A 25,547-nucleotide genomic window follows, 5' to 3' on the forward strand; every position below is an offset into this window, starting at 1 on the left:
ATTCTGTCCTTGTTTTGTAAGAGTAGAGTTATTGGGTGCATTGAAGTTTCTTTGCAGTACAGGCTGAATAGCTGAGGCTGAAAAGTGAGGCATTAGAGCACCATGATTATTTGGAGGGTATAATTACAGCATGAGACACTTACAAAGAGTTCCCATTATAAACATGGGCAGAGGAAATCAGAATGGTGAACTTTCACAATAGGAAGTAAGTGTTCAAAGAAAATGTGTATATATATCATGTTTTTAATAATTTTAAGATTTGTTATTCTTTGGCCGCTTGGTGTCAAGTTGGCTCTTGAGATTTTTCTCTCAGAGGGTCATTAGTCCTTGCAATCCTCTACTCAGAGAGCAGTGGAAGCTGGGTTCTTGTATATACTCAAGGACCAGTTGAACAGATTTTAGACCTACAAGGGAGTCAAGGGTTATGGGGGGAAAGCAGGAAAATGGAGTTAAGGCCACAATCAGATCAGCCACAATCTTTTAGAATGGTGGAGCAGGCTCGGTGGACTGAATGGCCTACTACTCCTTTTTCTTATGATCCCCTGATCATTGGCTCACTGATGCTTTTTTACCTGTAATATATGTCTATAATATATTTTTTAAATCTTGGTTCTGTGCCTCTGGACTTGTTGCACTTTTATTACACCTTTTGTGTTATAAATTTCTATGTTCATATTTATAATAGGATTTTGCCGATGCAAACTCAGCAGTCTGTTGCAGAATCTGCCTCGGCATCTGGCAATTCAAAAAGCTAACTGAACATTTTTTCAACTGCCCTTCTTCAGTAACTAAAATTTCTAATGACCAAAGTGAGATAAGAAATAAAAGGTTAAAAAAATTACATATTTCGTAATAACATTGAATTTATCTATCAAACTGCCTTTTGTGTGTTTTGATGCCTTCGTTAGATTTTCACTTAAAGGCTTCATCTTTCTTAAAAGTTTGGGATTGGAGCAGATATACTTGTTCAATTTTGAAGCCAACTAATTATCTGACCTGATAGCACCTATGTGACAGCAAGAGCCTGGGATCAAAGAGACAGTGAGGCAGAGAATCAATTTCTTTGTTCATTTTTATTTGACTTTTTGATTGGGGGGGGTGGGGGGTGGTAAGTGGTGGGAAAACTAGTTGCAATTTGAAAGCAATCAAAGCCTCTAAGGGGACTGGGTAGGGAGCCAGGGGTTGAGAACATGGAAAACAGGTTTAAAGTGTGGGTCACCTAGCTATCACTGTATGTTTAACTAAGCCATGTATTTGTTGAACTAGATTTCTATGAGACTTATGGTAGCACAGCCTCCCACCCAAACGAGGATCTCAAGGTCTCCAATTCACAACACTCCTAGCATTCCTATATTTCAAGGCATTCATTTCCTCTACTCCATAGACAGATGTACTTATTTTCTAGGAATAGTCTGCATGTCCCTCTGCTACTTTGTTATTTTAAATCCTCCCCAACTACCTTATTTGTCCTACTTACAAGGACATTATCAGAAAGATTAACACTATATTTTGATAAAAGACAGCAATATTGCATCTGGAATTGCAGTAGATGAGAAATATTAATCAGAGTATCAGACCAATTTTCAACCATTTTTCTAACATAGCACCTGGGGAAATTAGATTCATGTTACAAAATAATCTATATGAATTAGCTCACTTTTTGACTGTCTCACTCAACCCAAACCAATCATTAAACAAGCCAGTTAACAACAACACACTGAGCACACTGAATGAAGTGTAATTAACTTTGACTTGGCAGCATCATCACTGGTAGTTGCACAACAGATCCACGAACTAACACTATTTCATTGAACAACATCTAGATAATGCAACTAATAACATTACAGATTACAATGTGTACCTGGCGAAATATTATTGATTGACAAGGGTTTAATCATTATAGGCACAACTATACCTTAAGTATATCACAGCAACTTTGTCTTCAACAACAACTTGCATTTATATGGGGCCTTTAACATTGCAAAACATCCCAAGGTGCTTCACAGGAGTGTTACCAGACAAATTTGACACTGAGCCTAATAAGGAGATGTTACAGCAGATGACCAAAAGCTTGCCTAAAGAGTTAAGTTTTAAGGAGCGTCTTAAAGGTGGAAAGAGGCAGAGGGGTTTAGAAAGGAAATTCCAGTGCTGGGGCCTTGGCCGCTGAAGGCATGCCTCCAATAGTAAAGCAATTAAAATTGGTGATGTGCAAGAGGCCAGAATTGGAGGAGCACAGGGGCAGAGTATGGTTAGAATGTGGAACTTGTTATCTCAAGGAGTAATTATGGTGAATAGCATAGATGAATTTAAGGGGAAGCTGGTTAAATAGATGAGGAAGAAAGGAATAGAAGAATATGCTGATGGTGGTGATATGAAGAGAGATAGAATGAGGCATAAACGTCAGTACAGACCTGTTGAATCAAATAGCCTGTTTCTGAGCTGTAAATTCTATGTAACCTTGAGTTGTAGGTCTGGAGGAGGTTACAGATATAGGGAAGTGTGAAGCCATGGCTGGGCTAGATTTTGTTTGTAGTCATATGATAGAGTTAAATACACTGTGCAAGACTGTGTATAGTACCCCTTAAGATGACTAGGTTTATAGTGAGTGTTCAACATATCAAAGAATAAGTTTTGATTCAGCTTTCCCTCTGATGTGAGCACTAAGCATACAACTTTTTCCCTTCAGTAGGTTAGCTGCTGTAGCATTGGGTAGTTCTGCCTTCCTCTAAGATGCTTGGCTTCTCTGGGGATATTTGTAGCAAGGCTGTCCATCGCCACCTTTCTTCAGTCATCATGTCCTTGCTGAACTAGCTTTACATGTACATTTCTTTCTATATTGTGATGCTCTCTGGTTTCAGAGACTGAAGTGATTAACAAACAACTGTAATGCTTCTCCTCTATTTATCTCATGCTTTCCTTCACTTTCATTCTCATTGTCCTCCTTAACCTCTTTCATCTGCCCCAAAGTATGTCTCTTTCCCCCTGCTCCCTTTTAACTTACTAATATAGATTACTTTGCTCCATATATGATAATATCATTTACTATATCTTCTTAAGGTTTCCCCTCCCCTTGCTCACTAGTTTAAATCCTTCTAATGCTCTATTTATGTTCTTGTGATGAAATTGGTTTAGCTGAAGCCCACCCAGTCTGGACTTTCTCCTTGCTCCCAGAACTCCTCTCAATACCCTAGAAATCTGAAAAACTTACTTCTACACCGTCACCTTGTGATTTGTCTAACCTGCTTTTCCTCAGCTGATCCAGCACAATGCAGTGGGAGCAAACCTGAAATTACTACCCCATTTTTTAACACCTAATTCCCCAAACGCACTTGGCAAGTCCTCCATCCTGCTCATCTTTATGCCAGTGCTCCCACTGTGAATCATGGCTTCATGCTTTTACAGGTTTTTCAGAATCATTTTAACCCATTCCTTTTAATCGTAATTCACTCCTTTCATAGTGTCACACTTATTGCCGTCTATGAAGCAGAATATGTAATAATGTCGCTGGTAGGCACTACTGAAACCAAAAGTAACAATGTTAGTCATAACACTTGTGCTGCTTTGCTTTTTTAAAAAAGATTTGATGGTAAGGCACCATTTAGAGCAGTATTTCAAGTTCACTGGTTCTACTGACACTTATGAACTATTCAAGGTCTGTTCTGGCAATTTATAAGGTATTCAGATACTTGAATGAATTGGTACCTTGTAACTTGTTGTCAGCCAACTCTTAACCTATATTTATTACAAGGGTGTGAATCATTTCAGTGTTCAACAGTATAATTCATTGATGTTTTCCTCCCTGCAGGAAAAAAGTGCACTTGTGGTATATTCGGTGCTTTCACTACAATAATTCACAATTTTAAAAAGTAGCCAAAACCCTAGTTGCTAATCACATTGATGATGTCTTGTTGGCAGCGCACAAGGGGCTTTCCCCACACCAATAACAGATTATTAGTAAAATAAAGCAAACTCTGTCTCTAAAAATGTATATGGAGGTCATAGCTTAAGCACCGCTAACCCAACATCATACTGTCAATGTAACAAACACTCAAAGTTTCCTCTCTTTAAAGGAATAGCATAGCGCGTATGTTGTGGCCAGTTACTGGAGTTTCCTCATCTCATGTCTGTTTTCTTGGGAGAGATGCTACCGTAAGCTAAGTGTGAATGTGATTAATATAAAGTTAATTTTAGGATGGTTATCTGGCAGCAATTGTGATTACTGCAGTCTAATGCATACTGTGATGAAATGCTTGATAGTTCTTATTAATTACTAGGAAAGTATAGTGAACTCTTTTTCTAAATGTGTAATTATATACTGTTCCAGGAATTGACTGCAACACATGTTGACAACACCAAGCTTCAAGAAGAGTTGCAGTGTAAAGTGGAAGAGAATACAACTCTCAATGATTTGTTAAATCAAGTAAAACAGGAAAAGCAGAGGCTGGTTGAACAAGTTGATAAGCAAATAGCAACAGGTAACCATAGACCTAGCATGAAAACCGAACTATCATTTTCCTAATTCTGTCTGTACATCTGACATAGTAAACAATGGCCCGGATTTTCACCACATTGGAGAGACTTTCCATCATGGCAAAAATCCTGGAAATGGACGAAATGTCAAAGTCCTGCACCGGAACCAAGCGCCTCCCATCTTCCTGGGGGCGGGACTGGAGTTGGGCCAGGTTTCATGCATGCGCGATTTGGGAAGGCAGCTGGGTATTTGAATCAACAGCTGCCTCCACTGAAGTGGGATTTTGGAAGAACAGCAGTGTGGAATCCGGAGTGTGCAGATTAAAACAGATAAGAGGTGGTTTGAACTTGGTGGATTCCTTTGGATAGCCAGGTACCCCTTTGGAGAGGTAAGGCACCCCTTTTGATAGAGTCCCGGGGCACCTTTGGGAGAGGTAAGGCACCCTCTGGGAGAAGCAAGGCACCCTTTGGGATTGTTAAAAGTGAACATGATTATGCATATTTTACGCACAAACTCATTGGAACTGTCAAGCTGTAAAAGAGCTGTCCAGCTGTCAAGGAACTGTAAAAGAGCTGCCCAACTGTCAGAAACTGTCCAGGAAGCGTCAAAGCTGTCCAGGAAGTGTCAAATCTGTCAAGGATGCTAGGTGAGTTGGCATGGAAGGGGTAAGAACACCGGGCAGTGGGTGGGGTGCAAGGGCTGGCATGAGTTGGCACTAAGTGGCATAGGAGGTGGGTAGAGGAACATTATTTTTATTATTCATTTGTGGAATGCAGGCATCGCTGGCTAGGCCAGCATTTATTGCCCATCCTTCAGAGGGCATTTGTCTGGACTCACACGTAGGCCTGACCAGGTAGGTCCTTCCCTAAAGGACAATAGTGAACCAGATGGGCTTTCACAATAATCAGCAATGGTTTCATGGTCATCTTCAGACTATTAATTCCAGATTTTTATTGAATTTAAATTTCACCATCTGCCATGGTGGGATTTGAACCTGGATCTCTGGAATACTAGTCCAGTGACAATACCACAATGCCATAGCCTCCCCTGTGGGTTGGCATAGGAGCATAGGTTTGCATGGATGGGTCATAGGGTGTGTGTTTTGGGGTGTGAGGGATGTTTTTTGTTTTATTATCACTATTATTATTTTATTTATTTAAACATAGTGCCGGAGCACAGAGACAGGCCTTGTGCCCAGCCCACCACCACATCTGGCAGCCTGCGCATTCATTACGCGGTTGCCAACCCTGACTCATTTTTCAGTTCCCCCCTCTCGACCCGAAAATCTCACCTGTGGGCGGCCACTTTTAAAGGTCGGGTTCGCCAAGCTAGGAAATCTTCCGACCCTGTAAACCCAACCCGGGGACACAAGTCTGGCTCAATGATTGCTTTCTGTGTTCCGAGAACTACTAAACGCCAGAAGTTGGCAGTCTTAGTGATGGAGTGGATTATGTGGTCAAAAGCTCATGTTAGGCTCAAACTCCTCAGGGTTGCAAATGGTCTGATTCAACTTCAGTTGCCAGGGAGAGGGTTGGAAATGGTGGTCAGGTAGTAAAGTTTTTACTGGGGACCAAAAATAATGGCTTTGGTTTTCCTAGCATTTAATTGGAAGAAATGTCTGCTCATCCAACATTGTCTGTTGAATAAGCAGTATGACAAATCAGATAAATGGGGAAGAAAATCTTGGCTGTAAATATCAGTTGCATTTATCAGTGTCATCTGTTTTATCTGTTTTTTTTTATCTGTTTTATTACAAACTGTGGAGCTTGATTCAAATTGGCTCCTCCATCTGCCTTTGCTCTACACCACCCCGCCTCACCACCATCAGCATTCATTGGCGATATTTGGTGCACTTCCAGACTTTCCTGTTCTTATCATAGTTGTTCAGAAGGAAACTCTGAAATTTTCAGACACGGTTGATTTTTAAAGTTTTATTTCACAGCAGAAGCATTGGGCCTTCGCTCTGTAAATCCTGCCCACATGACAATAAATTAAAGAGTAGAAGTGGGTAAAAGCAAATGTAAAGGGTGGGTGATGAGAATAACAGAGAAAGAAAGGAAGGAAGGAGAAAGGGAAAGCTGTTAAAGGAGATTAAATAAATTAGAAAAGACAGAAGTGGAAAAAAGAAAGCAGACAGGAAATAAACTAAAAAGAAAGCTTTAAAAGAGTTGTGAAAAAAAGGCACATTGGTGTTTCTTGTGCTAGTCTCTGCTGATACTATCCATCAAAACTCAGTTTCATTTTCAGTAACTTTGCAACAATGATAGTTCCCTTGGAAACGTACAGTTGCTGTATCTCAAGCAAAGTAAAGGAGAAGCCTAAAGAACAAAAACCCAGGCATGACAACCTTTACTTACTGGCAGCAGCAGTCCACTGGAATCCTATCTCTTGTCCTGAAAAGCTATCGGACTTCAAAATTCAAGAGCAGGTGGCCAAAACAGAATGTAACCTTATTTTGAATTAAACTTACAAGAAGGATTAAGGAGTGGCAAAGTCTGGCTACCTGAGACCAATTAATTCACTGTAACAGCCATCTAGTTTCCATTCAGAGGCTAATAGGGAAAGAGACTTTAAATATTTTAACTGTATAAGTGAGGGGAAGGAACAAATTAAATGGAGATGAAAGATCTGAGTTTACTTATTACTGCAAATGATTTTGATTTTTCTTTCATGCATGCCTATGTTTAGTTCCGGGTTTTTAAGCGTGGGTTGGGGAGAAATGGAGAGTCAAGAGGGTGAAGGAGGAAGAGATACAAGTAATGTCTAGTTTCAATAAAGGTGAAGGGGATCTAAAATCTAGTTGATACTTAAAATTATGAAGCATTTAAGCTAATTAAAGACTCATGGTAGCCTTTTTCCAGAAGATATGTTTGGAGAAGAAAGAGCTTTAAACTTACGAATTCATGTGTGGGGCAAATGGTCAAAGCTCTGTTTAGTGTAAGAAAATGGGTGGTGACAATATTTTATCATAAATCTATCCTGTCCCAGTGGAGGACATTGAGAAGGACCCAGAGGACAGACATTGTACTTCGTGGTCAGATTATTTTGTATGAGCAGTCTTCGGGCTACTTTAGGCATCCTTAATTTTGGTTAGACACATTTGCTGGAGGTGAGGAGGTTTGATAATTACCCAGACTTCTATTAATTGTAGGAGGGGTTTTTAATCTTGTACAGATCATGTGTTGGACAATTCATGGAAAAGATTTTGGGATTTTGAGAGAGATCAGGTGATAGAAAAAGGTTGTACTCCCCCAGAAAGAGGTTGTGCTCCCCCACAATGCAGGATCTTTACCCAGTACTCTTCATGCCGTGAAATATGTCACCAAACTTAGAGTTCTTGCGTGTTGAAAGAGGATGTCACAAGTTGCTTGGATTGATCAAGTAGTAGCCTCTAATATACTGAACTCCTTCACAATAATTCCTTTACTGATAACAAGAAATGTGCTCATGTAGACTGAACAACAATTTTTTCTTTGACTATAGCTTCATACAAAAGCTAGTGATAGTGATGAACAAATATCTCAAGGAAGATAAGGGCCTACTCATCTTTGAGTGCCCTTGTGGCGAATCCTCAAAGATCTCACTGGGGAATGCTGTCTTCAAAAATTTGAGCCTAAAGGGGCAGGCATTCTATCTTACAGAGCAGGGTGGAGTCTGTCATCAAACTTGGGAGTGGATGAGAAAATGAAGCCCTGAGATGTGGGCTCCTTTCCAGCAGGCTGCCCACTGGATGTCACTTCATGGCCAGGAGCTAAGCTGGGATACTGGGCAGTTCTGGGCTGGGGCATAACGCTCCCCCACCCCAACCTCAACCATTTTTCTACTTATAATCTTGTGATGGTTTTGAGGAAAGGGGTTGCAGGAGGAAAAGGTGAGAATTTATTGGATCATTTGCACCATATTTGATCACCATGTATATTAGACTGGAGATCAACATGTTTATACTGTTGACTTTCTATTACCCAGCATGAACGTGAATAAAAAAATCATATTCATATATTTGGAAGCTGCTCGGTTTTGAAATAATTAATCTCTTTTGAGAAAACTGAAGTATTAAATCAGACATGATAGCATGCTTATGATAGTCCTGTAGTGTTCTAAATTATTTCCTTGGTTAATCAAGCTTTTCTATGTTTTCAACCATCTTCAGAGCGAGACATTGTGTTGGAATTGGAAAGAATGCGAACACAGCATGGTGTTCTGAAAGGGGACACATCGCCGTCTCGTCTGGATAAATTTGTAAAGACTTTGGAGGAAGAAAGGGATTATTACAAAGGTGAAGTGGAATATCTGCAGGATATGGTATCTGGAAGAGCCACCCCAGTCTGTTCTCCAAGACGTGGCCGGAGTCCAACACGAGTTTCACCTGTGAAGGTACTGAAAACCTTAATGAATGTTGGGAACAGAGTGATGGTTTTAGTTTTCACATAGCTAAAATTACTCAGACGTAACTTGCACATCTGTTTATCATTCCTCATTTTCCAATCTCATAACTTGTACTAACAAAGTAAGTTTTGAAATCCTTGTTTTTGTAAAAGAAAATTCTCTTAGTATATAATGATTATGTCACATAGCCTGTAATATATTATCAAGGCTAGTGATCTATGATTAAGGAAGTTAAATTGTGTTTATATTACATAGCATTCTGACAGTGTTGGCATTTTCAGGTTGGCATTACATGATGAAGTTACCTTGGTAATAATTAAGTATACATACTCAATCTTATGTTTTATCTTTTTAAGTCCCAGAGTACACAGGGAATGGTAGGGAAGCTGTTTCAGGTTACCTAGAGGCAGGAGGCATGTAAAAGTCCTGTGGAGTGAAGGGAAGGCAATTGATGCCGGAAATGTAGGTATGGATTTTCATGGAGTCAGGGAGATTCAATCTCTCAGGGGTGAAAATGGTGGCCAGCAACCAATTCCAGGCTTCCCAATGCTATTCCCAGAGTTTTCAATTTTTTTTGAAATATGCATTCAAGGGAGTGGGCTTTGCTGGCTAGGCCGGCATTTATTGCCCGTTCCCAAATTGCCGTTGAGAAGGTGGTGGTGAGCTGCCTTCTTGAACCACTGCAGCCCATGTGGTGTAGGTACACCCATAGTGCTGTTAGGGAGGCTGTTCTAGGATTCTGACCTAGCGACAATGAAGGAACAGCATTATATTTTCATGTCAGGGTGGTGAGTGGCTTGGAGGGGAACTTGCAGGTGGTGATGTTCCCATGTATCTGCTGCCCTTGTCCTTCGAGGTGGTAGTGGTCATGGGTTTGGAAGGTGCTGTCTAAGGAGCCTTGGTGAGTTTCTGAAGTGCATCTTATAGATAGCACATGTGTGCTGGTGGTGGAGGGACTGAATGTTCATGGATGAGGTGCCAATCAAGTGGGCTGCTTTGTCCTGGATGGCTTTGAGCTTCTTGAGTGTCGTTGGTGTTGCACTCATCCAGGCAAGTGAAGAGTATTCCATCACACTCCTGATTTGTGCCTTGTAGATGGTGGACAGGCTTTGGGGAATCAGGAGGTGAGTTACATGCCCCAGAATTCTCAGCCTCTAGCCTACTGTTATAGCCACAGTATTAATATGGCTAGTCCAGGTCAGTTTCTGGTCAATGATAACCCCCAGGATGTTGATAGTGGGGGATTCAGCAATGGTAATGCCATTGAATGATATGGGGTGATGATTAGATTCTCTCTTATTGGAGATAGTTATTGCCTGGCACTTGTGTGGCATGAATGTTACTTGCCACTTCTCCACCCAAGCCTGGATATTGTCCAGGTCTTGCTACATTTGGACATGGACTGCTTCAGATTGGTTTGGGTCACGAGCTTGCACCCTGCACTCCCGACCTGGCTGGCTGGCTCCATTGCGGGGATAGGTATCTCCTAGTCCTCTGCAATGTTCATGGAGTCGGGCTAGCTTTTCAAAGAGCTTTTCTCAATCAAGAATGGATAATGACGCTTAGTTGAGAGCCTAGACATCTATTAGAGTATTAAATCAACTGTGTTCCAGGGAAGACACTAGTTGATTGTAACTCTTAGTCTGTGGTCACTTCAGTCAATTTCACGATGTTTATCTACACAAGATAAAGAGGTTTAACGTGCTTGCCATTTCTGTTATTGATACTTGAAAGGGCATGGGTAATTGACACTTGTAATGGGTTGTAGTGAAAAGTTTTTATGAATGACTTTTTAAAAATGCTTTTTTAACTTATCCTATTGTCGCTATAAGGCTAATTGGCTCTACACAGAGTATTTGGTGGGTGAATGAATATGGAAGTGCCATAGCTTGTCATGGAGGTTGTGAGGGGTGGGTAGAGGGGCATAGCTTAGCATGGGTGGGTGAAGGACATGAAGTGACATGGATGGGGCATGGGAAATGTGTGAGGGCTAGAGGGCTTTTTATTATAACTGGTACGAAGTCCCCAAGCACCAAGGCCTTTTAAACAGCCCACCTCCGCACCTGGCAGGCCCTGTGGCTGCTTCCAGCCTCTTTCCGGGGGCAGTGGGCCTGACTCCTGTTATCACCCTGTTATCACCCTCATACCGGAACAAAAATCCTGCCTTTGCAGCCACTTTTCCCCAAGGTGGGTATGCCAAGCCGGGAAATTTCCCAACTCCTGCCATCCACCTCAAGGATGAAAATTCTGTCTGTAGTCCTAGCTCTGAGTTCACTGGATTAGGATTGGTGGGCATGGGATAAGTGAGTGGAGTATGGAAATGTTGGGGAGCGGTAAGAAGTGACTCTGGTGTGTGGAACTGTTAAGGACCATGCCACCCACAGCTTGGAGTTGTGGATGATTATCTCAGAGCACTAGAACTGGAGTGAGTCATGTGGGAAGAATAATCTAATCAAATGTGAACATTAGATATACAGTTAAAATGGAAGTTTGTAAGCATGAAAAAGTTTTACAGAAAAATCTGATGGAAAAAGTATAACAAAGTTACAGAGCAAGTACTCCATATCTACAGATAGTCCATGCTATACACAAGACAGTATATGACCAGTGAAACTCCTATGGCCTTGATCTTGTTTAGAGAATGTGTTGGGTGCAAAATTTTGTGGGAGAACAACCCCCACTGCAGTCAAACAGCAGTGAAGCAGAATTCCTGTCTCTCCATACACTTTCTGCTGACCCTGGCTGAAATTGTGGGGTTGGGTGTTTGGAGGCAGCTGCTTGCACAGTAAGGGCACTTCAGTAGGATGCATCCCTATATAGCTTTTTAAGACCGAACAGCCCACAGCTACACGTCCTTAGTTTCTTTCAGACCCTTATGGGCCTATTAACTTCACAAAGAGAACTATTTTGTGTCACATCATAAGATAACTAATCCCTTCTGTGATCAGTTATCGTGACCTAGGAAAGGACTGATGCCATTCAAAAGACTTCAAGATTTTGGGGAAGTCATGGTAAAATTTCTGCTGAGGCATTTTAAAGTCATAAAAGGTACATTTCTCAGTATAACTCAAGTACTCCCCTAACATGGCTCCTGAATTGCAAGAGGATAGCAATTAAAAGATTAACCTTCCCACCAGAGAATGGTCAGCGCTACAAAAAGAAATGGGCAGATGAAAAGTGGTAACATCCTAGATTCCACCACCTTGGCATGTAATTTTGTGTCCATCATATTTAAAACAGGCTGAGAAGTTAAAGTGAAAATTAAATGCTGGAAATACTCAGCAGGTCTGGAAGCATTTGCGGTGAGAGTAACAGAGCTAACGTTACGAGTCCAATCTTCAGAACTTAAGGGAGGTAGAAATGTGATGGGTTTTATGCTATTGAAAGGCGGGAGGGGGAGGAAAAACAAAAGGGAAGATCTGGGATAGGGTAGAGGGCAGGAGAGATTAAATGACTGAGATGTCATAGAACAAAAGACAAAGGGAGTGGTAATGGTTGTAGTAAAAAAACAAAGCATTTGACCAGAGTGAGTATGAATGGCAGAATAATGAACACCTCTGTCTGAAAACAAAGTCATAAATACAAGATATAGACTGGCACTTGGCAAAAAAAAATCAAAATGGAAGACAGAGTTCATGGCCTGAAGTTGGTGAACTCAATGTTGAGTCAAGAAGGCTGTAAAGTGTCTAATCAGAAGATGAGGTGCTGTTCCTCACGCTTGCATTGAGCTCCACTGGAGCATTTCAGTAGGCCGAGGACAGAAATGTGAGCCTGAGAGCAAAGTGGTGAATTAAAATAGCAAACGGCCAGAAGATCATGATCATGCTTGCAGACTGAGCGGAGGTGTTCCGCAAAGCAATCACACAATCTGTGTTTGGCCTTCCCCCTCCCCGGTGCCCTGCAATGTCCTTTTGGGGAGGCGATGGCGTAGTGGTATGGTCGCTGGAATAGTAATCCAGAGACCCAGGGTAATGCTCTGGGGACCCGGGTTCAAATCCCGCCAGGGCAGATGATGGGATTTGAATTCAATTTTTAAAAATCTGGAAATAAAAGTCTAATGATGACCATGAAACCATTGTCGATTGTTGTAAAAACCCATCTGGTTCACTAATGCCCTTTAGGGAAGCAAATCTGTCGTCCTTACCTGGTCCGGCCTATATGTGACTCCAAACCCACAGCAATGTGGTTGACTCTTAAATGCCCTCTGAAATGACTTAGCAAGCCACTCAGTTGTAACAAACTGCTAAACCTAACAGCACTGTGGGTGTACCTGCACCACATGGACTGCAGAGATTCAAGAAGGCAGCTCACCACAACTAGGGATGGGCAATAAATGCTGGCCCAGCCAGCGAAGCCCTCACCCCATTAATGAATAAAAAAAATTGTCTGTAGTTGCGACTTCGGCTCAACATCTCTGATGTGAAGTTCCTCGACACTTACTGCAGATGTGTTTGTCCAGATTGCAATATCCAGAAACTCCCACATGCTGCAGCTATGCACACCACCTGCCCTGCCATGGCTATCTAAACTATTCACTTATTTGATTAACTCTGTGCATTTGTACCAAAATCATATACCTGCTCTTTCATAATGTCATGCATCCATTTATAGATGAAATACTGTGGATGTGTTTCATCTAGATAAAATTATAGGGACAGAGCCAATCAGTTCACCGTGGATCCTTCTGACTCTTTGTATAAATATTAGTTATACGATTGAACAGAAAAAAATCCTCGTGTTACGGGGTCTCTGGCCTCAGAAACAAAAAGGTAGATGTTTGTTTATATTGCTGCATAAGTTCATGCAGGTGGTAATTGCAATGCAATTACCACCTGCATGAACTTATGCAGCAATATAAACAAACATTTACCTATTTGTTGTTCATGTGCTTTGTTTAAATTTTTTTTTTAACAAATCTTACTGACAGAATATTAGCTTTAATGCATTAAAGGGAAACTATGTTTCTTCCACAGAGTAGTAGCCTCAGCTCTGAGCTGTTACAGGCAATCAGAGAACGGGATGAATTACAATCAGTGCTAGATAAATTTGAGCGACACATGGCAGAAATCCAATCAAATGTCAAGATGGTGACGGCAGAAAGAGATAAATTGCTTCTGATTTATGAACAGGTATTGATCGAGTCGGAATGAATTGTGAATTTTTCTTTTTGGTATACAATATAGAAATGTATTTATTCAATGAGTATGCCCCTTAGAGGATTTGTGGTAGGCTATTTTCGAATAGTTTTGCAAAACAATCTCAAAAAGGTACTACTTGTAGCAGACACACACTGCCCCTCCTGAAGCTGGATTAAAGATACAATGACCAAGTGAATTTAGGCTTTGTAATAAAAGACATTTGGTAAAACTGTCCAATATTCAAGGCTTTAAGGCAAATCAAGCACCCATCTTAAACTTATTTGTATGTTTTTAATAAATGTTATTTATTCCATATTGCATACCTTTTCTCTTGGCTCTGTAAAGGAAGTTTCTTAACAAAATAGCCTAAAACACACCAGCTCACAGCTTCAAGGCTATGTGGAATTAAATTTAATGTGGATATAACTGCAAGGTAATGTACATTGATACACAAAGTGTGTGCAGAGTGGATGGGTGCCTATTGACAAATGTAAAACAGCGGAAAATAGATTGTGCAGTCGTTATTATGTGTATTTAATGAAATGTTAAAAGTAAACCAGGTGTACACCTGTAGGTATGATTTTAAAGGTTATAAGGTCAAGTAATGTCATTGATTAAAATATAATCTGTGGACTGCCAAAGTTCTGGCCTTTTTGGGACAATAAGAATATCACCGTTGGAATATTAGTGGTCAGTGTTCACTTGTGCTTGGGATTTTTCAATCATGCATGAACACACAAGGAAAGAGGGAAGAGCACAATTTGTACTTGCTTGACAAACGGATGGTTGGCCTTGTTACGATTTACAAGGTCTTTTTCATTGCCTTTTTTTGTAGCAGCTCCAGACATCAGAAGCACCTCTTATTGGGAGCTCTCCAATTAAGAAGTTGGAAGTAGAGCCCTACAGTATTAGTTAAAGATCTGCAACTGCTTAAAAGGGCAGGCATAATCATTATCATTTTTGTAGCAGAATGGATAACTAGCTGGCTTCAAAACAGAAAGCAGAGAGTAGGGGTAATGAGTAGTTGTTCAGGGTGGCAGAAGGTGGGCAGTAGTGTTCCACAAGGATCAATGCCTGGACCTGCGGCTCTCAATTTATTTTTGTGATTTATAATGTGGAATCAAAAACACAATTTCTAAATTTGCAGATGACGCTGAATTGGCAGGAGGTTGAATATTTAATACTGAGAAGGATAATAGGTTATAAGATAATAAACTTGCAGATGGGTATATAGTTGACAAATGAACATGAATAAAAATGAGGTATTACATTTTGGCAAGTAAAATAGGCTACTAAGTTACTAAGAAATACATATTACCATGAAAATAATTTAAATGGGGTAGAGGAGCAAAGGGATTTGGAAGTACAGATACACAGATCTGTAAAAATAGCAACACAGGTTAACAAAGCCATAGAGAAGCTATAATTTCAAATTAAAGAAGTTATGCTAAACTTGTATAGGCATGCTGCATACAATTCTGGTTAGCTAATGATAAAAATAACATAGAGGCACTGGAGAGGGTACAAAAAAAAAAGTTACAAGCACAAAACCCAGAAATACAGGGGTCTACTGTAGGAGATGAAGAACAGGCTGGATTTCTTTCCCCTTGAAAAGAGAATGCTGAGGAGTGTCGAATAGATGTCTTTAAATTTATGAAAGGTTTTGATAGACTCAACACAGAATGTTCCCACTTATGAAAAGAAAGATAGAGGCCATTAATGTAAGATAGTTACGAAGAAATAAAATAGAAGTTCGGAAGAACCTTTATTTCACCCAGAGAAAGGTGAGAATATGGAACTTGCTACCACGGGAAGTGGTTAAAGTGAATAGTATAGATGTATTTAAGGGGTGACTTAATAAGTGTATGAGGGAGAAGGGAATGGGTGGTTAGGCTGATAAAAGCCCCAGAGGCTGCTCAAGCAGAACATGAATGCTGCATGGACTGGTGAGACTGAATGCCCTGTTTCTGTACTGTATGTGCAGGGAAAGTAGATTGATGATTCCAGAATGGCTGTCTGGTCTGCTGGAGGGCAGAGAGGCCAAGGCTGTCTACTGGGGCAGTGGAAATAGGGAGGAACTACTTGTCACCAAGCGCTGCAGGGCTCCAAAGGGAGAAAGGCAGGGAAAGATAGGAAGTTAACCAAGGTGGTGAATGCCACTAGATCCCACTCAGCTGGACAATGCCAGAAGTTGACCTTTTCGAATTAACCAAACTAAAAGAAACCACACAAACCATCCAAATATGCACTGTAGCAAGCATGCCTGCCCTCTCTGCTGATTCCTTTATCATGCTGTACTTTATTGATGCTCATGAAGCTGTGCCTTTACCTAAAAGTGTTGCTTCACTTGCATCCTTCCCTGCATTGACCTTATAAAAGCCTTGGATAGAATGTAATTGCTGTTGTACATTGTCATCAAATTATGGACTGCAGGTTATAGAATCAAAAGATGTTTTTCTCCATTTTTCAATAATTTTACCCATAATATCAAAGATTGCAGCAGATTTGAAACCTGGCAAACCTATTGAATTCACCTCATCCAAATCTCTGAAAACCACATCCTAATATACATCAAGTCCCATAACTCCTGTGCTCAATTGACCTGCGTGTTGACTCCCAGCCCACCAGAGCAGTATCAACTGTAACTTTGGACACTGCACACACTTGGAAGCACATGAGGTTCAAGGCCAGCCCATTAAGATAACTTGGTGGTGTTCCAGTGAGCAATACACAATATATTGGAAGAGTCAAGTTGTCTGACATTAGCTCTTTATGGGCAGCTGGTCATCCTAAGCTGTTCTACTTGGAGAGGTCAAATGGTCAGCAAGGACACAAGTTAACACAGCTTCAATCAATGAAGCACAGAAAAGTGGATATTTTTGGACTCATTCTGCAGTCAAGAATAGGCCTTGAGTAGCATAGATAGAGCTGGTTGAAAGTATCTCACATGTAGAGCAATTTTGGGTCTTGAGGAAGAGCTTGTTAGTCTTCAGAAGGTCACCCGTTGCCTAATTGCACAACAATGCTAACAATGCACCTTGGAGCTCTTCACTATCTGCTTTGTAAAGCTTCACAATGAGAGAATAGTCAGCAATCGGGTAACTGTTCTGCACTTTCCAATTGCACAAGCATGCCCATATATGTTTCTATATTTCTGCCATGTCGATGTGTTTGCCTTGTGTCTCATTAAAAGCAGTACGCAACAAACACCCAGCACACTGCCAACACATGTTGCCTGCTGCTAAAAATAGGAAACGCAGGAAATGCTCAGCAGGCCTGGCAGCATCTATTGTGAGAGAAACAGAATTATTGTTACAAGTCAATGGCCTTTCAAAGGTGGCTTTTGTGATGGCTGCTTGGGTGATCCATGTGTCTCAAGTTCCCCATCCTAAAATATATGCTTGCGGGAAAAGGCTACACATGACAAGTGGCAGCAAATTAAGATCAGAGAAGAATAATTTCTTAAAGATCTGTGACTCATTACAAGCCATGTTGATTCTAGTCTTAGAAGCAGTAAAGGGAGTGGGGAGGAGAAAGTCAGAAGCCTCCCCTCCATGTTTGTGGCTAGTACCATAGTTTTGTTTTCATTCTTTCAACTCTTTCATTCATTCCCTTGCACACTTGCATGTACAGCCACATTCCAGTTTAACAGATTAGAATGTCTTGCCATGTAAGGCCTCTTTTAAGGAAGCATTTTAAAATATGTTCCATTATTTTAGATGCCCAAGAGCAGGACGTGACAAAGCCCAATATCTGACCTTATCCTAGCATTTAACACAATCAACTTCACCCTCTTCTACAACAGCAAGCAGTTGACCAGATATGCCCATTCCAGGAAGGACAGTGAGTGGGTTGCAGGAAGGAGCAGTTACTGAAACATAGAGTGTCAGTGAGTAGGAATGGGCTGGCTGGAAGGCAAATTTGGAAGCTCCTTTAGCTCCTGAACTTTGAGATTCTCACCTTATAGGGTTGCTTACAAAAACAGTCTGTATAGCAGGCTCAGGATCATAAAATCATTAGTTGATACAGCAGCAATTTGGGAAGTTGGCTGGTAGATATAACTCTGATTATAATTCTGTCGGACTTTGGTTCACCGGCCTGTGGGATAGCTCTCCCAAATTGGTCACCTTTTGGCAAGGTTAACTGGGTTGGGATTCCCTGCATTGGCTGACCTGATGACTAGGACATTGTCTGACATTTCTCTAAAAATTGTTTTTCAACTTGATAGTGTGTTAGGGCACTTGAGAATGCTTTAAGGTACAACAACATATATAGTCCTTTATTCATTCACAGAATGTGGACATTGCTGGCATGGCCAGCATTTATTTTTCAACTTTAATTACCCTCGAGACCATGTTGGTGAGCCGCATTCTTGAACCATTGCAGTCCATGTAGGTACATCCATAGTGTTATTAGGGAGGGAGTTCCAGGATTTTCACCCAGCAGCAGTGAAGAAACAACTGTGCTTTCAGGTCAGGATGGGGTGAGACTTTGAGGGGAACTTGCAGGTGGTGGTGTTCCCATACTGCCCTTGTCCTTCTAGGTGGTAGAGATCATGGATTTGGAAGGTGCTGTCAAAGGAGCCTTGGTGAGTTGCAACAGTGCAAATTGTACATGGCATGCATTGTTGCCACTGTGCACCAGTGGTGGAGAGCATGAATGTTAAATGTGGTGGATGGGTTGCCAATCCAAGCAGGCTGCTTTGCCCTGGATGGTGTCGAGCTCCTTGAATGTTGTTGGAGCTGCTCTCGTCCAGGCAAGTGGAGAGTATTCCATCACACTCCTGACTTGTGCCTTGTAGATGATGGACAGGCTTTGGGGAGTAAGGAGGTGAGTTACATGCCCCAGAATTCCTAGCCTCTGACCTCTCTTAGCCACAGTATTAATATGGCTGGTCCAATTACATTTCTGGCCTTGACCCGACGTTGATGTTGGCGATGGTTGGAGATTCAACAATGGTAATGCCATTGAATATCAGTGGGAGGTGATTAGACTTTCCCTTGTTGGGAGTGGTCATTGCCTGGCACTTGTGTGGCATGCATGTTACTTGCAACTGAACTGCACAAACTTCAATGTTGTGCAGGTCATGCTGTATGCAGACACAGACTGCTTCATTATCTTGAGGAGTTGTGAATGCTGATCGCCAACAAACATCTTCACTTCTGATCTAATGGTAAAGGGAAGATAATTGAAGCAGCTGAAAATGGTTGGACCTGAAGAACTCTTGCAGCGATGTCCTAGGGCTGAGATGATTGGCCTCCAAAAACCACAACATAACCACCCTCCTTTGTCCTGGGTATGACTCCAGCCAGTCTAGTCCAGGTACAGGATTAGGTTTCCTTTTCTAAAAGGCAGTAGTGCACCAGTTTGGAAGATTCTGGCAGCTTTGATCAATTTTCTTTGTGCTAGCCCATAATTTACCAGATGCATTAAACTCAGTTTCACAACTTGCGACTATGGGATTTCAATTCACAGCCTATTGTACACTAGACATCCAAGGCAAAAGCCCTGTAAATGGTGGGATGAACTGAGATGGATCAAATGTCTCCTCCACACCCTTATTTATCTAGTGATCCAATGCTCCCTATCCTCCTCCAGAAACTGCAAATAGACAAGAATGTCTAGTGAAAACCTATTTTGACTTCACACTCTTGACAAACATCTCCATATGGGAAGCAAGTTGCAGATTTAAGAAGATCTGAAGTTGCTTTAGTACTGAAACAAAACATTGTGAATAAACATCAAATCACTCGTTCAATATTCAGCTACAGCAGATTCCCCTTCAAAAGTGGGGATTCAATGTGGATGAACTGGCCTACTATGCAGCACCAGGTTAAGATGGACACTCAGCATTTGCATGTTAATTTTGAGAGCCCTTAATGAACCTAGTCTGTGCCTGATGTGGAGGCTCTCAGCACCGAGCTTCCTAGCTGATTATGGTGTTGAGTGAGTGCACAACATGCCTTACACCTTGGCTCCCTTGCACCAACATGCATCAGTAATATGTTTTTCAGTCAGTTCGGGGGTTTTACTTGGAGCTGGTGTACTTGGTCACCGCCTTTGTCCCTTCCGACACGGCGTGTTTGGCCAGTTCCCCGGGCAGCAGCAGGCGCACGGCAGTCTGGATCTCCCGGGAGCTGATGGTGCTGCGCTTGTTGTAATGGGCCAGGCGGGAAGCCTCACCCGCGATGCGCTCGAAAATATCGTTCACGAACGAATTCATGATGCTCATGGCCTTGGAGGAGATGCCAGTGTCGGGGTGAACCTGCTTCATCACTTTGTAGATGTAGATGGAGTAACTCTCCTTCCTCGACTTTCGCCGCTTCTTGCCGCCCTTTCCTGACGGTTTACTCACCGCTTTCTTGGCGCCCTTCTTAGCAACTGGCTTCTTCTTCTCTTCAATCATCTTCAATCTCAATTTCAGACACAGAATAGTGCACAGCACTGTACTACTAGTACCAACAACAAAAACATATATTTACATAGTGTCTTTGATGCAATAAAACACCCAAGGCACTTTACAGGGCTTTATAAAACAAATTATGACACAGAATCGCAGAATGGTTACAGCACAGAGGGAGGCATTTGGCCTGATGCTAAGCCAAATAGGGAGTTATTGGATCAGATGGCCAAAAGTTTGGTTTTAAGGAGTATCTTAAAGGAGGAAAGTGAGATTGAGAGGTGTAGGAAGGGAACCCCAGAGCATAGGGCCCAGACACCTGGACTGCAGCCACCAATGGTGGAGCAATTAAATTAGGGACCATAATTAGAGGAACACAGGTATCTCGGAAGATTGTGGAGTTGGAGGAGATTACAGAGATAGGAAGAGGTGAGGCCCTTGAGGGTTTTGAAAACAAGAATGAGAATCTTAAAATCAAAGCGTTGTTTAACTAGGAGCCAACGTAGATCAACAAACACAAGTATGATAGGGAAACAGGACTTGCTGTGAATTAAGAGACAGCAGAGTTTTGGATGCTCTCAAGTTTATCAGTTATACTGCTCACCTAAGAATAAGCTTAATTTAAATAATTTGAAGTTTGTTACAAAACGTGATTTATTTTTCCTACTTGCCTTAAATGGGAATTACTTCTAGAATCAAGATGAGTTGAACAAATTAAAAAAGGAAGTGCTAATATCACCAATCTGCCAAATGCGTATAGAAGAAGAAAGAGATGAAGCTAAAGCAGAACTGAAAAGAATGGCAGCCGAGAAAGAGAATTTGAGAGAGAGAATGAAGGTATTTAATTAAATAAAACTGAATGACTTCGTGAAATAACCTTATTTAATACTTAACATTTTAATTATTTAAAGTGTGACAATGATCATTTCACTTGTTTTTCAAATGGTGTAATTGACAAACATTTACTGCCACTAGAGGGACCTATCCTCACATAATGTACAATGCAGTTTTTTTGTGTGTCAGTTTTTGTATTTATCATCAACTTGGCTGTTCCACTAAATGTATCTCTAACATTGTTCATTTTATTTTGCAGGGGTCTTTTATGTATTTTTTTCCATGTTTCATAGTTTTTTCTTAAATTTCGTTAAACTCCTCTACTTGATGTTTTCTGATCTTAAACTTTAAAATATCAGATATGTTACGATTGGAGCATTTTTATTGTGGATGCCTCAAATCATTCTGCTCTACCTCCATTTGCCCTCACAAACATTCTGGACCGCATCTGATGCTTCAGAAACTTTGCTGCACATTAGGAGTGAGAATTCCCAATTCTGGATTTCAGGATAAAATGGACACTGGGTTGAAATCCGACCTAGAGTAATGGAATTAAAGTATCCTAACTTTAAGGGTGGTACCAGTTCCTGGTGGTAATGGGCCCTTTGAAAATTTTCCCCTCATTTGGCACTGATTGACATTCTCCTTCTTGAGAGATTGTACAATGCCTAGCTTGATAAATAGGAAATGTCATATCATAGCAGTTTTGAGGCTGAGACTTATTGAGGGAAAGAAGAGGAATCATCACATGCCTTATTCAAAAAGGGAGGGAGACAAAAAACAGGTAACTATAGGCCATTTAGCTTAACATCTGTCATTGGGAAAATGTTAGAGTCTATTATAAAGGAGGTAATAGCAGAGCATTTAAAATTACATAATCTAATCAAGCAGAGTCAGCATGGCTTCATGAAGGGGAAATCATGCCTGACAAATTTATTAGAATTTTTTGAGGAGGTAACTAGCAGGATAGATAAAGGGGAGCCAGTAGATGTAATATATTTGGATTTCCAAAAGGCGTTTGATAAGGTACTGGACGTAAGGCTACTTAATAAGATAAGAGCCCGTGGTGTTGGGGGTAGTACATTAGCATGGATAGAGGATTGGCTAACTAATAGAAGACAGAGAGTTGGGATAAGAGGGGCATTTTCAGGATGGCAACCTGTAACTAGTGGCGTGCCACAGGGATCAGTGCTGGGGCCTCAATTTTTACAATATATATTAATGACTTAGATGAGGGAAGTGAATGTACTATCGTCAAATTTGCAGATGATACAAAAATAAGTGGGAAGGCAAGTGATGAGAATGACACAAGGAGTCTACAGAGTGATATAGACAGGTTAAGTGAGTGGGCAAAAAAAGTGACAGATGGGATACAATGTGGGAAAATGTGAGGTTATGCACTTTGGCAGGAAGAATAGAGGAGCTGAATATTATTTAAATGGAGAAAGACTGCAGAAGGCTGCAGCACAGAGGGATTTGGGAGTCCTTATGCATGAACCCCAAAAAACTAACATACAAATTCAGCAGGTAATAGGGAAAGCAAATGGAATGTTGGCCTTTATTTCAAAGGGACTAGAGTATAAAAATAGGGAAGCCTTGCTAAAACTATACAAGGAACTAGTTAGACCACACCTAGAGCACTGTGAACAGTTTTGGTCCCCTTATCTAAGGAAAGATATACCGACATTGGGGGCAGTCCAGAGAAGGTTCACTAGGTTGATTCCGGGTATAGAGGGATTTTCTCATGAGGAGAGGTTGAGTAGGTTGGGCTTGTACTCTTTGGAGTTTAGAAGAATGACAGGCAAAAATGAAACATATAAGATTTTTGAGGAGCTTGACAGGGTAGATGCTGAGAGGTTGTTTCCCCTTGTGGGAGTGTCTTAAGACGAGAGGGCATAATCTCTAAGTAAGGGGGCGCCCATTTAAAATAGAGATGAGGAGGAATTCCTTCTCTCAGAGGGTAGTTAAACTATGGAATTCTTTACCACAGAGGGCTGTAGAAACTGGGTCGTTAAGTGCATTCAAGGCGAAGATAGATATTTAATCAGTAAGGAAATCAAGAGTTATGGGGAAAAGGCAGGAAAGTGGAATTGAGGATTATCAGATCAGCCAGGATCGACTCGATGGGCCAAATGGCCTTTTTCTGCTGCTACATCTTACAGTCTTATGCTATATCTACCGTACGTCCCTTTGATGTGCACAGAATTTGATACCAAAAGGACTTGTTAAAAATAGAAATGTTCTGATGTGGAGGTATCTATTAAGTATCCTCTGTTTTCAATGACTGATTAGATTTGAATGATTGACTCCTTCCTGAAATAGTATACAAGATTGATTTCCTAGAGTTCTGCCATATTGTAAGTATTTAAACTGCATTTCCTTACTAGGGCATCCTTGAAACAGCTGATCTTAACACAAAACAGATGGAACAGAAGATATCACAGTTAGAAACTAAAACGTGTGAAGTAAGTATCTCAAGGCAAACAATCTTAATGATGGTTTCGTAGATAACCTGGATACATTTTGTAGTCTGAATACTTCAACACAGAATTTATGTTGTATAGGGCCACTTAGAAGAACATTTGTTGTATATTGAGTGGTTGAGAATGACTAGTTAAAGCTGATTTGAAATGCACTATGAAGGACCACAACTTTTCACTTTATACATTAATGATCTAGATGAAGGAACTGAGGGCATCCTGGCTAAGTTTGCAGATGATACAAAGATAGGTGAAGGGACAGGTAGTATTGAGGAGGCGGGGAGGCTGCAGAAGGATTTGGACAGGTTAGGAGAATGAGCAAAGAAGTGGCAGATAGAATACAACGTGGGGAAGTGTGAGGTCATGCACTTTGGTAGGAAGAATAGAGGCACAGACTATTTTCTAAATAGGGAGAGAATTCAGAAATCTGGAGTGCAAAGGGACTTGGGAGTCCTAGTCCAGGATTCTCTTAAGGTTAACTTGCAGGTTGAGTCGGTAGTTAGCAAGGCAAATACAATGTTGGCATTTATTTCGAGAGGACTAGAATATAAAAGCAGGGATGTGCTGCTGAGGCTTTATAAGGCTCTGGTCAGACCACATTTAGAATATTGTGAGCAATTTTGGGCCCCGTATCTCAGGAAGGATGTGCTGGCCCTGGAGAGGGTCCAGAGGAGGTTCACGAGAATGATCCCAGGAATGAAAGGCTTAACATATGAGGAACGTTTGAGGACTCTGGGTCTATATTCGATGCAGTTTAGAAGGATGAGGGGGGATCTGATTGAAACTTACAGAATACTGAAAGGCCTGGATAGAGTGGACGTGGGGAAGATGTTTCCATTAGTAGGAGAGACTAGGACCCGAGGGCACAGCCTCAGAGTAAAGGGAAGACCTTTTAGAACAGAGATGAGGAGAAACTTCTTTAGCCAGAGAGTGGTGAATCAATGGAATTCATTGCCACAGAAGGCTGTGGAGGCCAGGTCATTGAGTGTATTTAAGACCGAGATAGATAGGTTCTTGATTGGTAAGGGGATCAAAGGTTATGGGGAGAAGGCGGGAGAATGGGGTTGAGAAACTTATCAACCATGATTGAATGGCGGAGCAGACTCGATGGCCGAATGGCCTAATTTCTGCTCCTATGTCTTATGGTCTTATAACAGCAAAACTGTTAAATGATCTTCAAAAGCTTTGAGATTAAATTGCAACATTTTACTAATTGTTTTCTTAGAATATAATCTCAATAATGAAACAATCTTAACTTCAACAATCTATCTTCATAACTGAGTTGTACCCTATTATTTTATATTGTCTCTCCATGTTCTTCCTAACAAAATGAACCTCTTCACATTTCTCTGCATTGAACTTCATCTGCCACCTGTCTGCCCATTCCACCAACTTGTCTATGTCCCTTTGAAATTCTACACTATACTTCTCACAGTTCACAATGGTTCCAAGTTTCGTATCATCCGCACATTTTGAAATTGTGCCCTGTACACCGAGGTATAGTTCAATAAAATATATCAGGAAAAGCAAGGGCCCTAACACTGAGCCCTGGGGAACTCCACTACAATCCTTCCTCCAGCCCAAAAAGAATCCATGAACTGCTCCTTGCTGTTTCCTATCACTCAACCAATTTCGTATCCGTGTTGCTACTTTCCCTTCTATTCCATGAGCTATAACTTTGCTCACAGCCTGTCATCCAGTACTGTGTAAAATGTCTTTTGGAAGCCCATATACATCACATAGAGAGTATCGTCTTCATCCCTCACCATCACGTCTTCAAAAATCTCCAGCAAGTTAGTTAAACACTATTTTCCCTTAAGAAATCCATGCTGGAGAAC

The 25,547-nt window shown here is 41.1% G+C and overlaps 2 protein-coding genes across 3 annotated transcripts in view; one reads left to right on the forward strand and one right to left on the reverse strand.

Moving 5' to 3' along the window:
- cep135 (centrosomal protein 135) overlaps positions 1–25,547 on the forward strand; it is a 165,368-nt gene that overhangs the window by 72,486 nt on the left and 67,335 nt on the right. For both annotated transcript variants that reach the window (XM_078548085.1, XM_078548094.1), the window contains exons 10-14: positions 4,325–4,475; positions 8,622–8,845; positions 13,831–13,986; positions 21,089–21,232; positions 23,617–23,694. In XM_078548085.1, coding sequence (XP_078404211.1) covers positions 4,325–4,475; positions 8,622–8,845; positions 13,831–13,986; positions 21,089–21,232; positions 23,617–23,694 — 753 coding nt within the window. The remainder of the gene's footprint in view (positions 1–4,324; positions 4,476–8,621; positions 8,846–13,830; positions 13,987–21,088; positions 21,233–23,616; positions 23,695–25,547) is intronic.
- LOC144684389 (histone H2B-like) lies at positions 20,005–20,421 on the reverse strand. Its single transcript, XM_078548106.1, has one exon. It carries the CDS (start codon positions 20,399–20,401, stop codon positions 20,024–20,026), a length of 378 nt encoding a protein of 125 aa, XP_078404232.1. The 5' UTR covers positions 20,402–20,421; the 3' UTR covers positions 20,005–20,023.

Source organism: Cetorhinus maximus, chromosome 1 (genome assembly GCF_964194155.1).
Source record: "Cetorhinus maximus chromosome 1, sCetMax3.hap1.1, whole genome shotgun sequence".
In the NCBI taxonomy this organism is placed as follows: domain Eukaryota; kingdom Metazoa; phylum Chordata; class Chondrichthyes; order Lamniformes; family Cetorhinidae; genus Cetorhinus; species Cetorhinus maximus.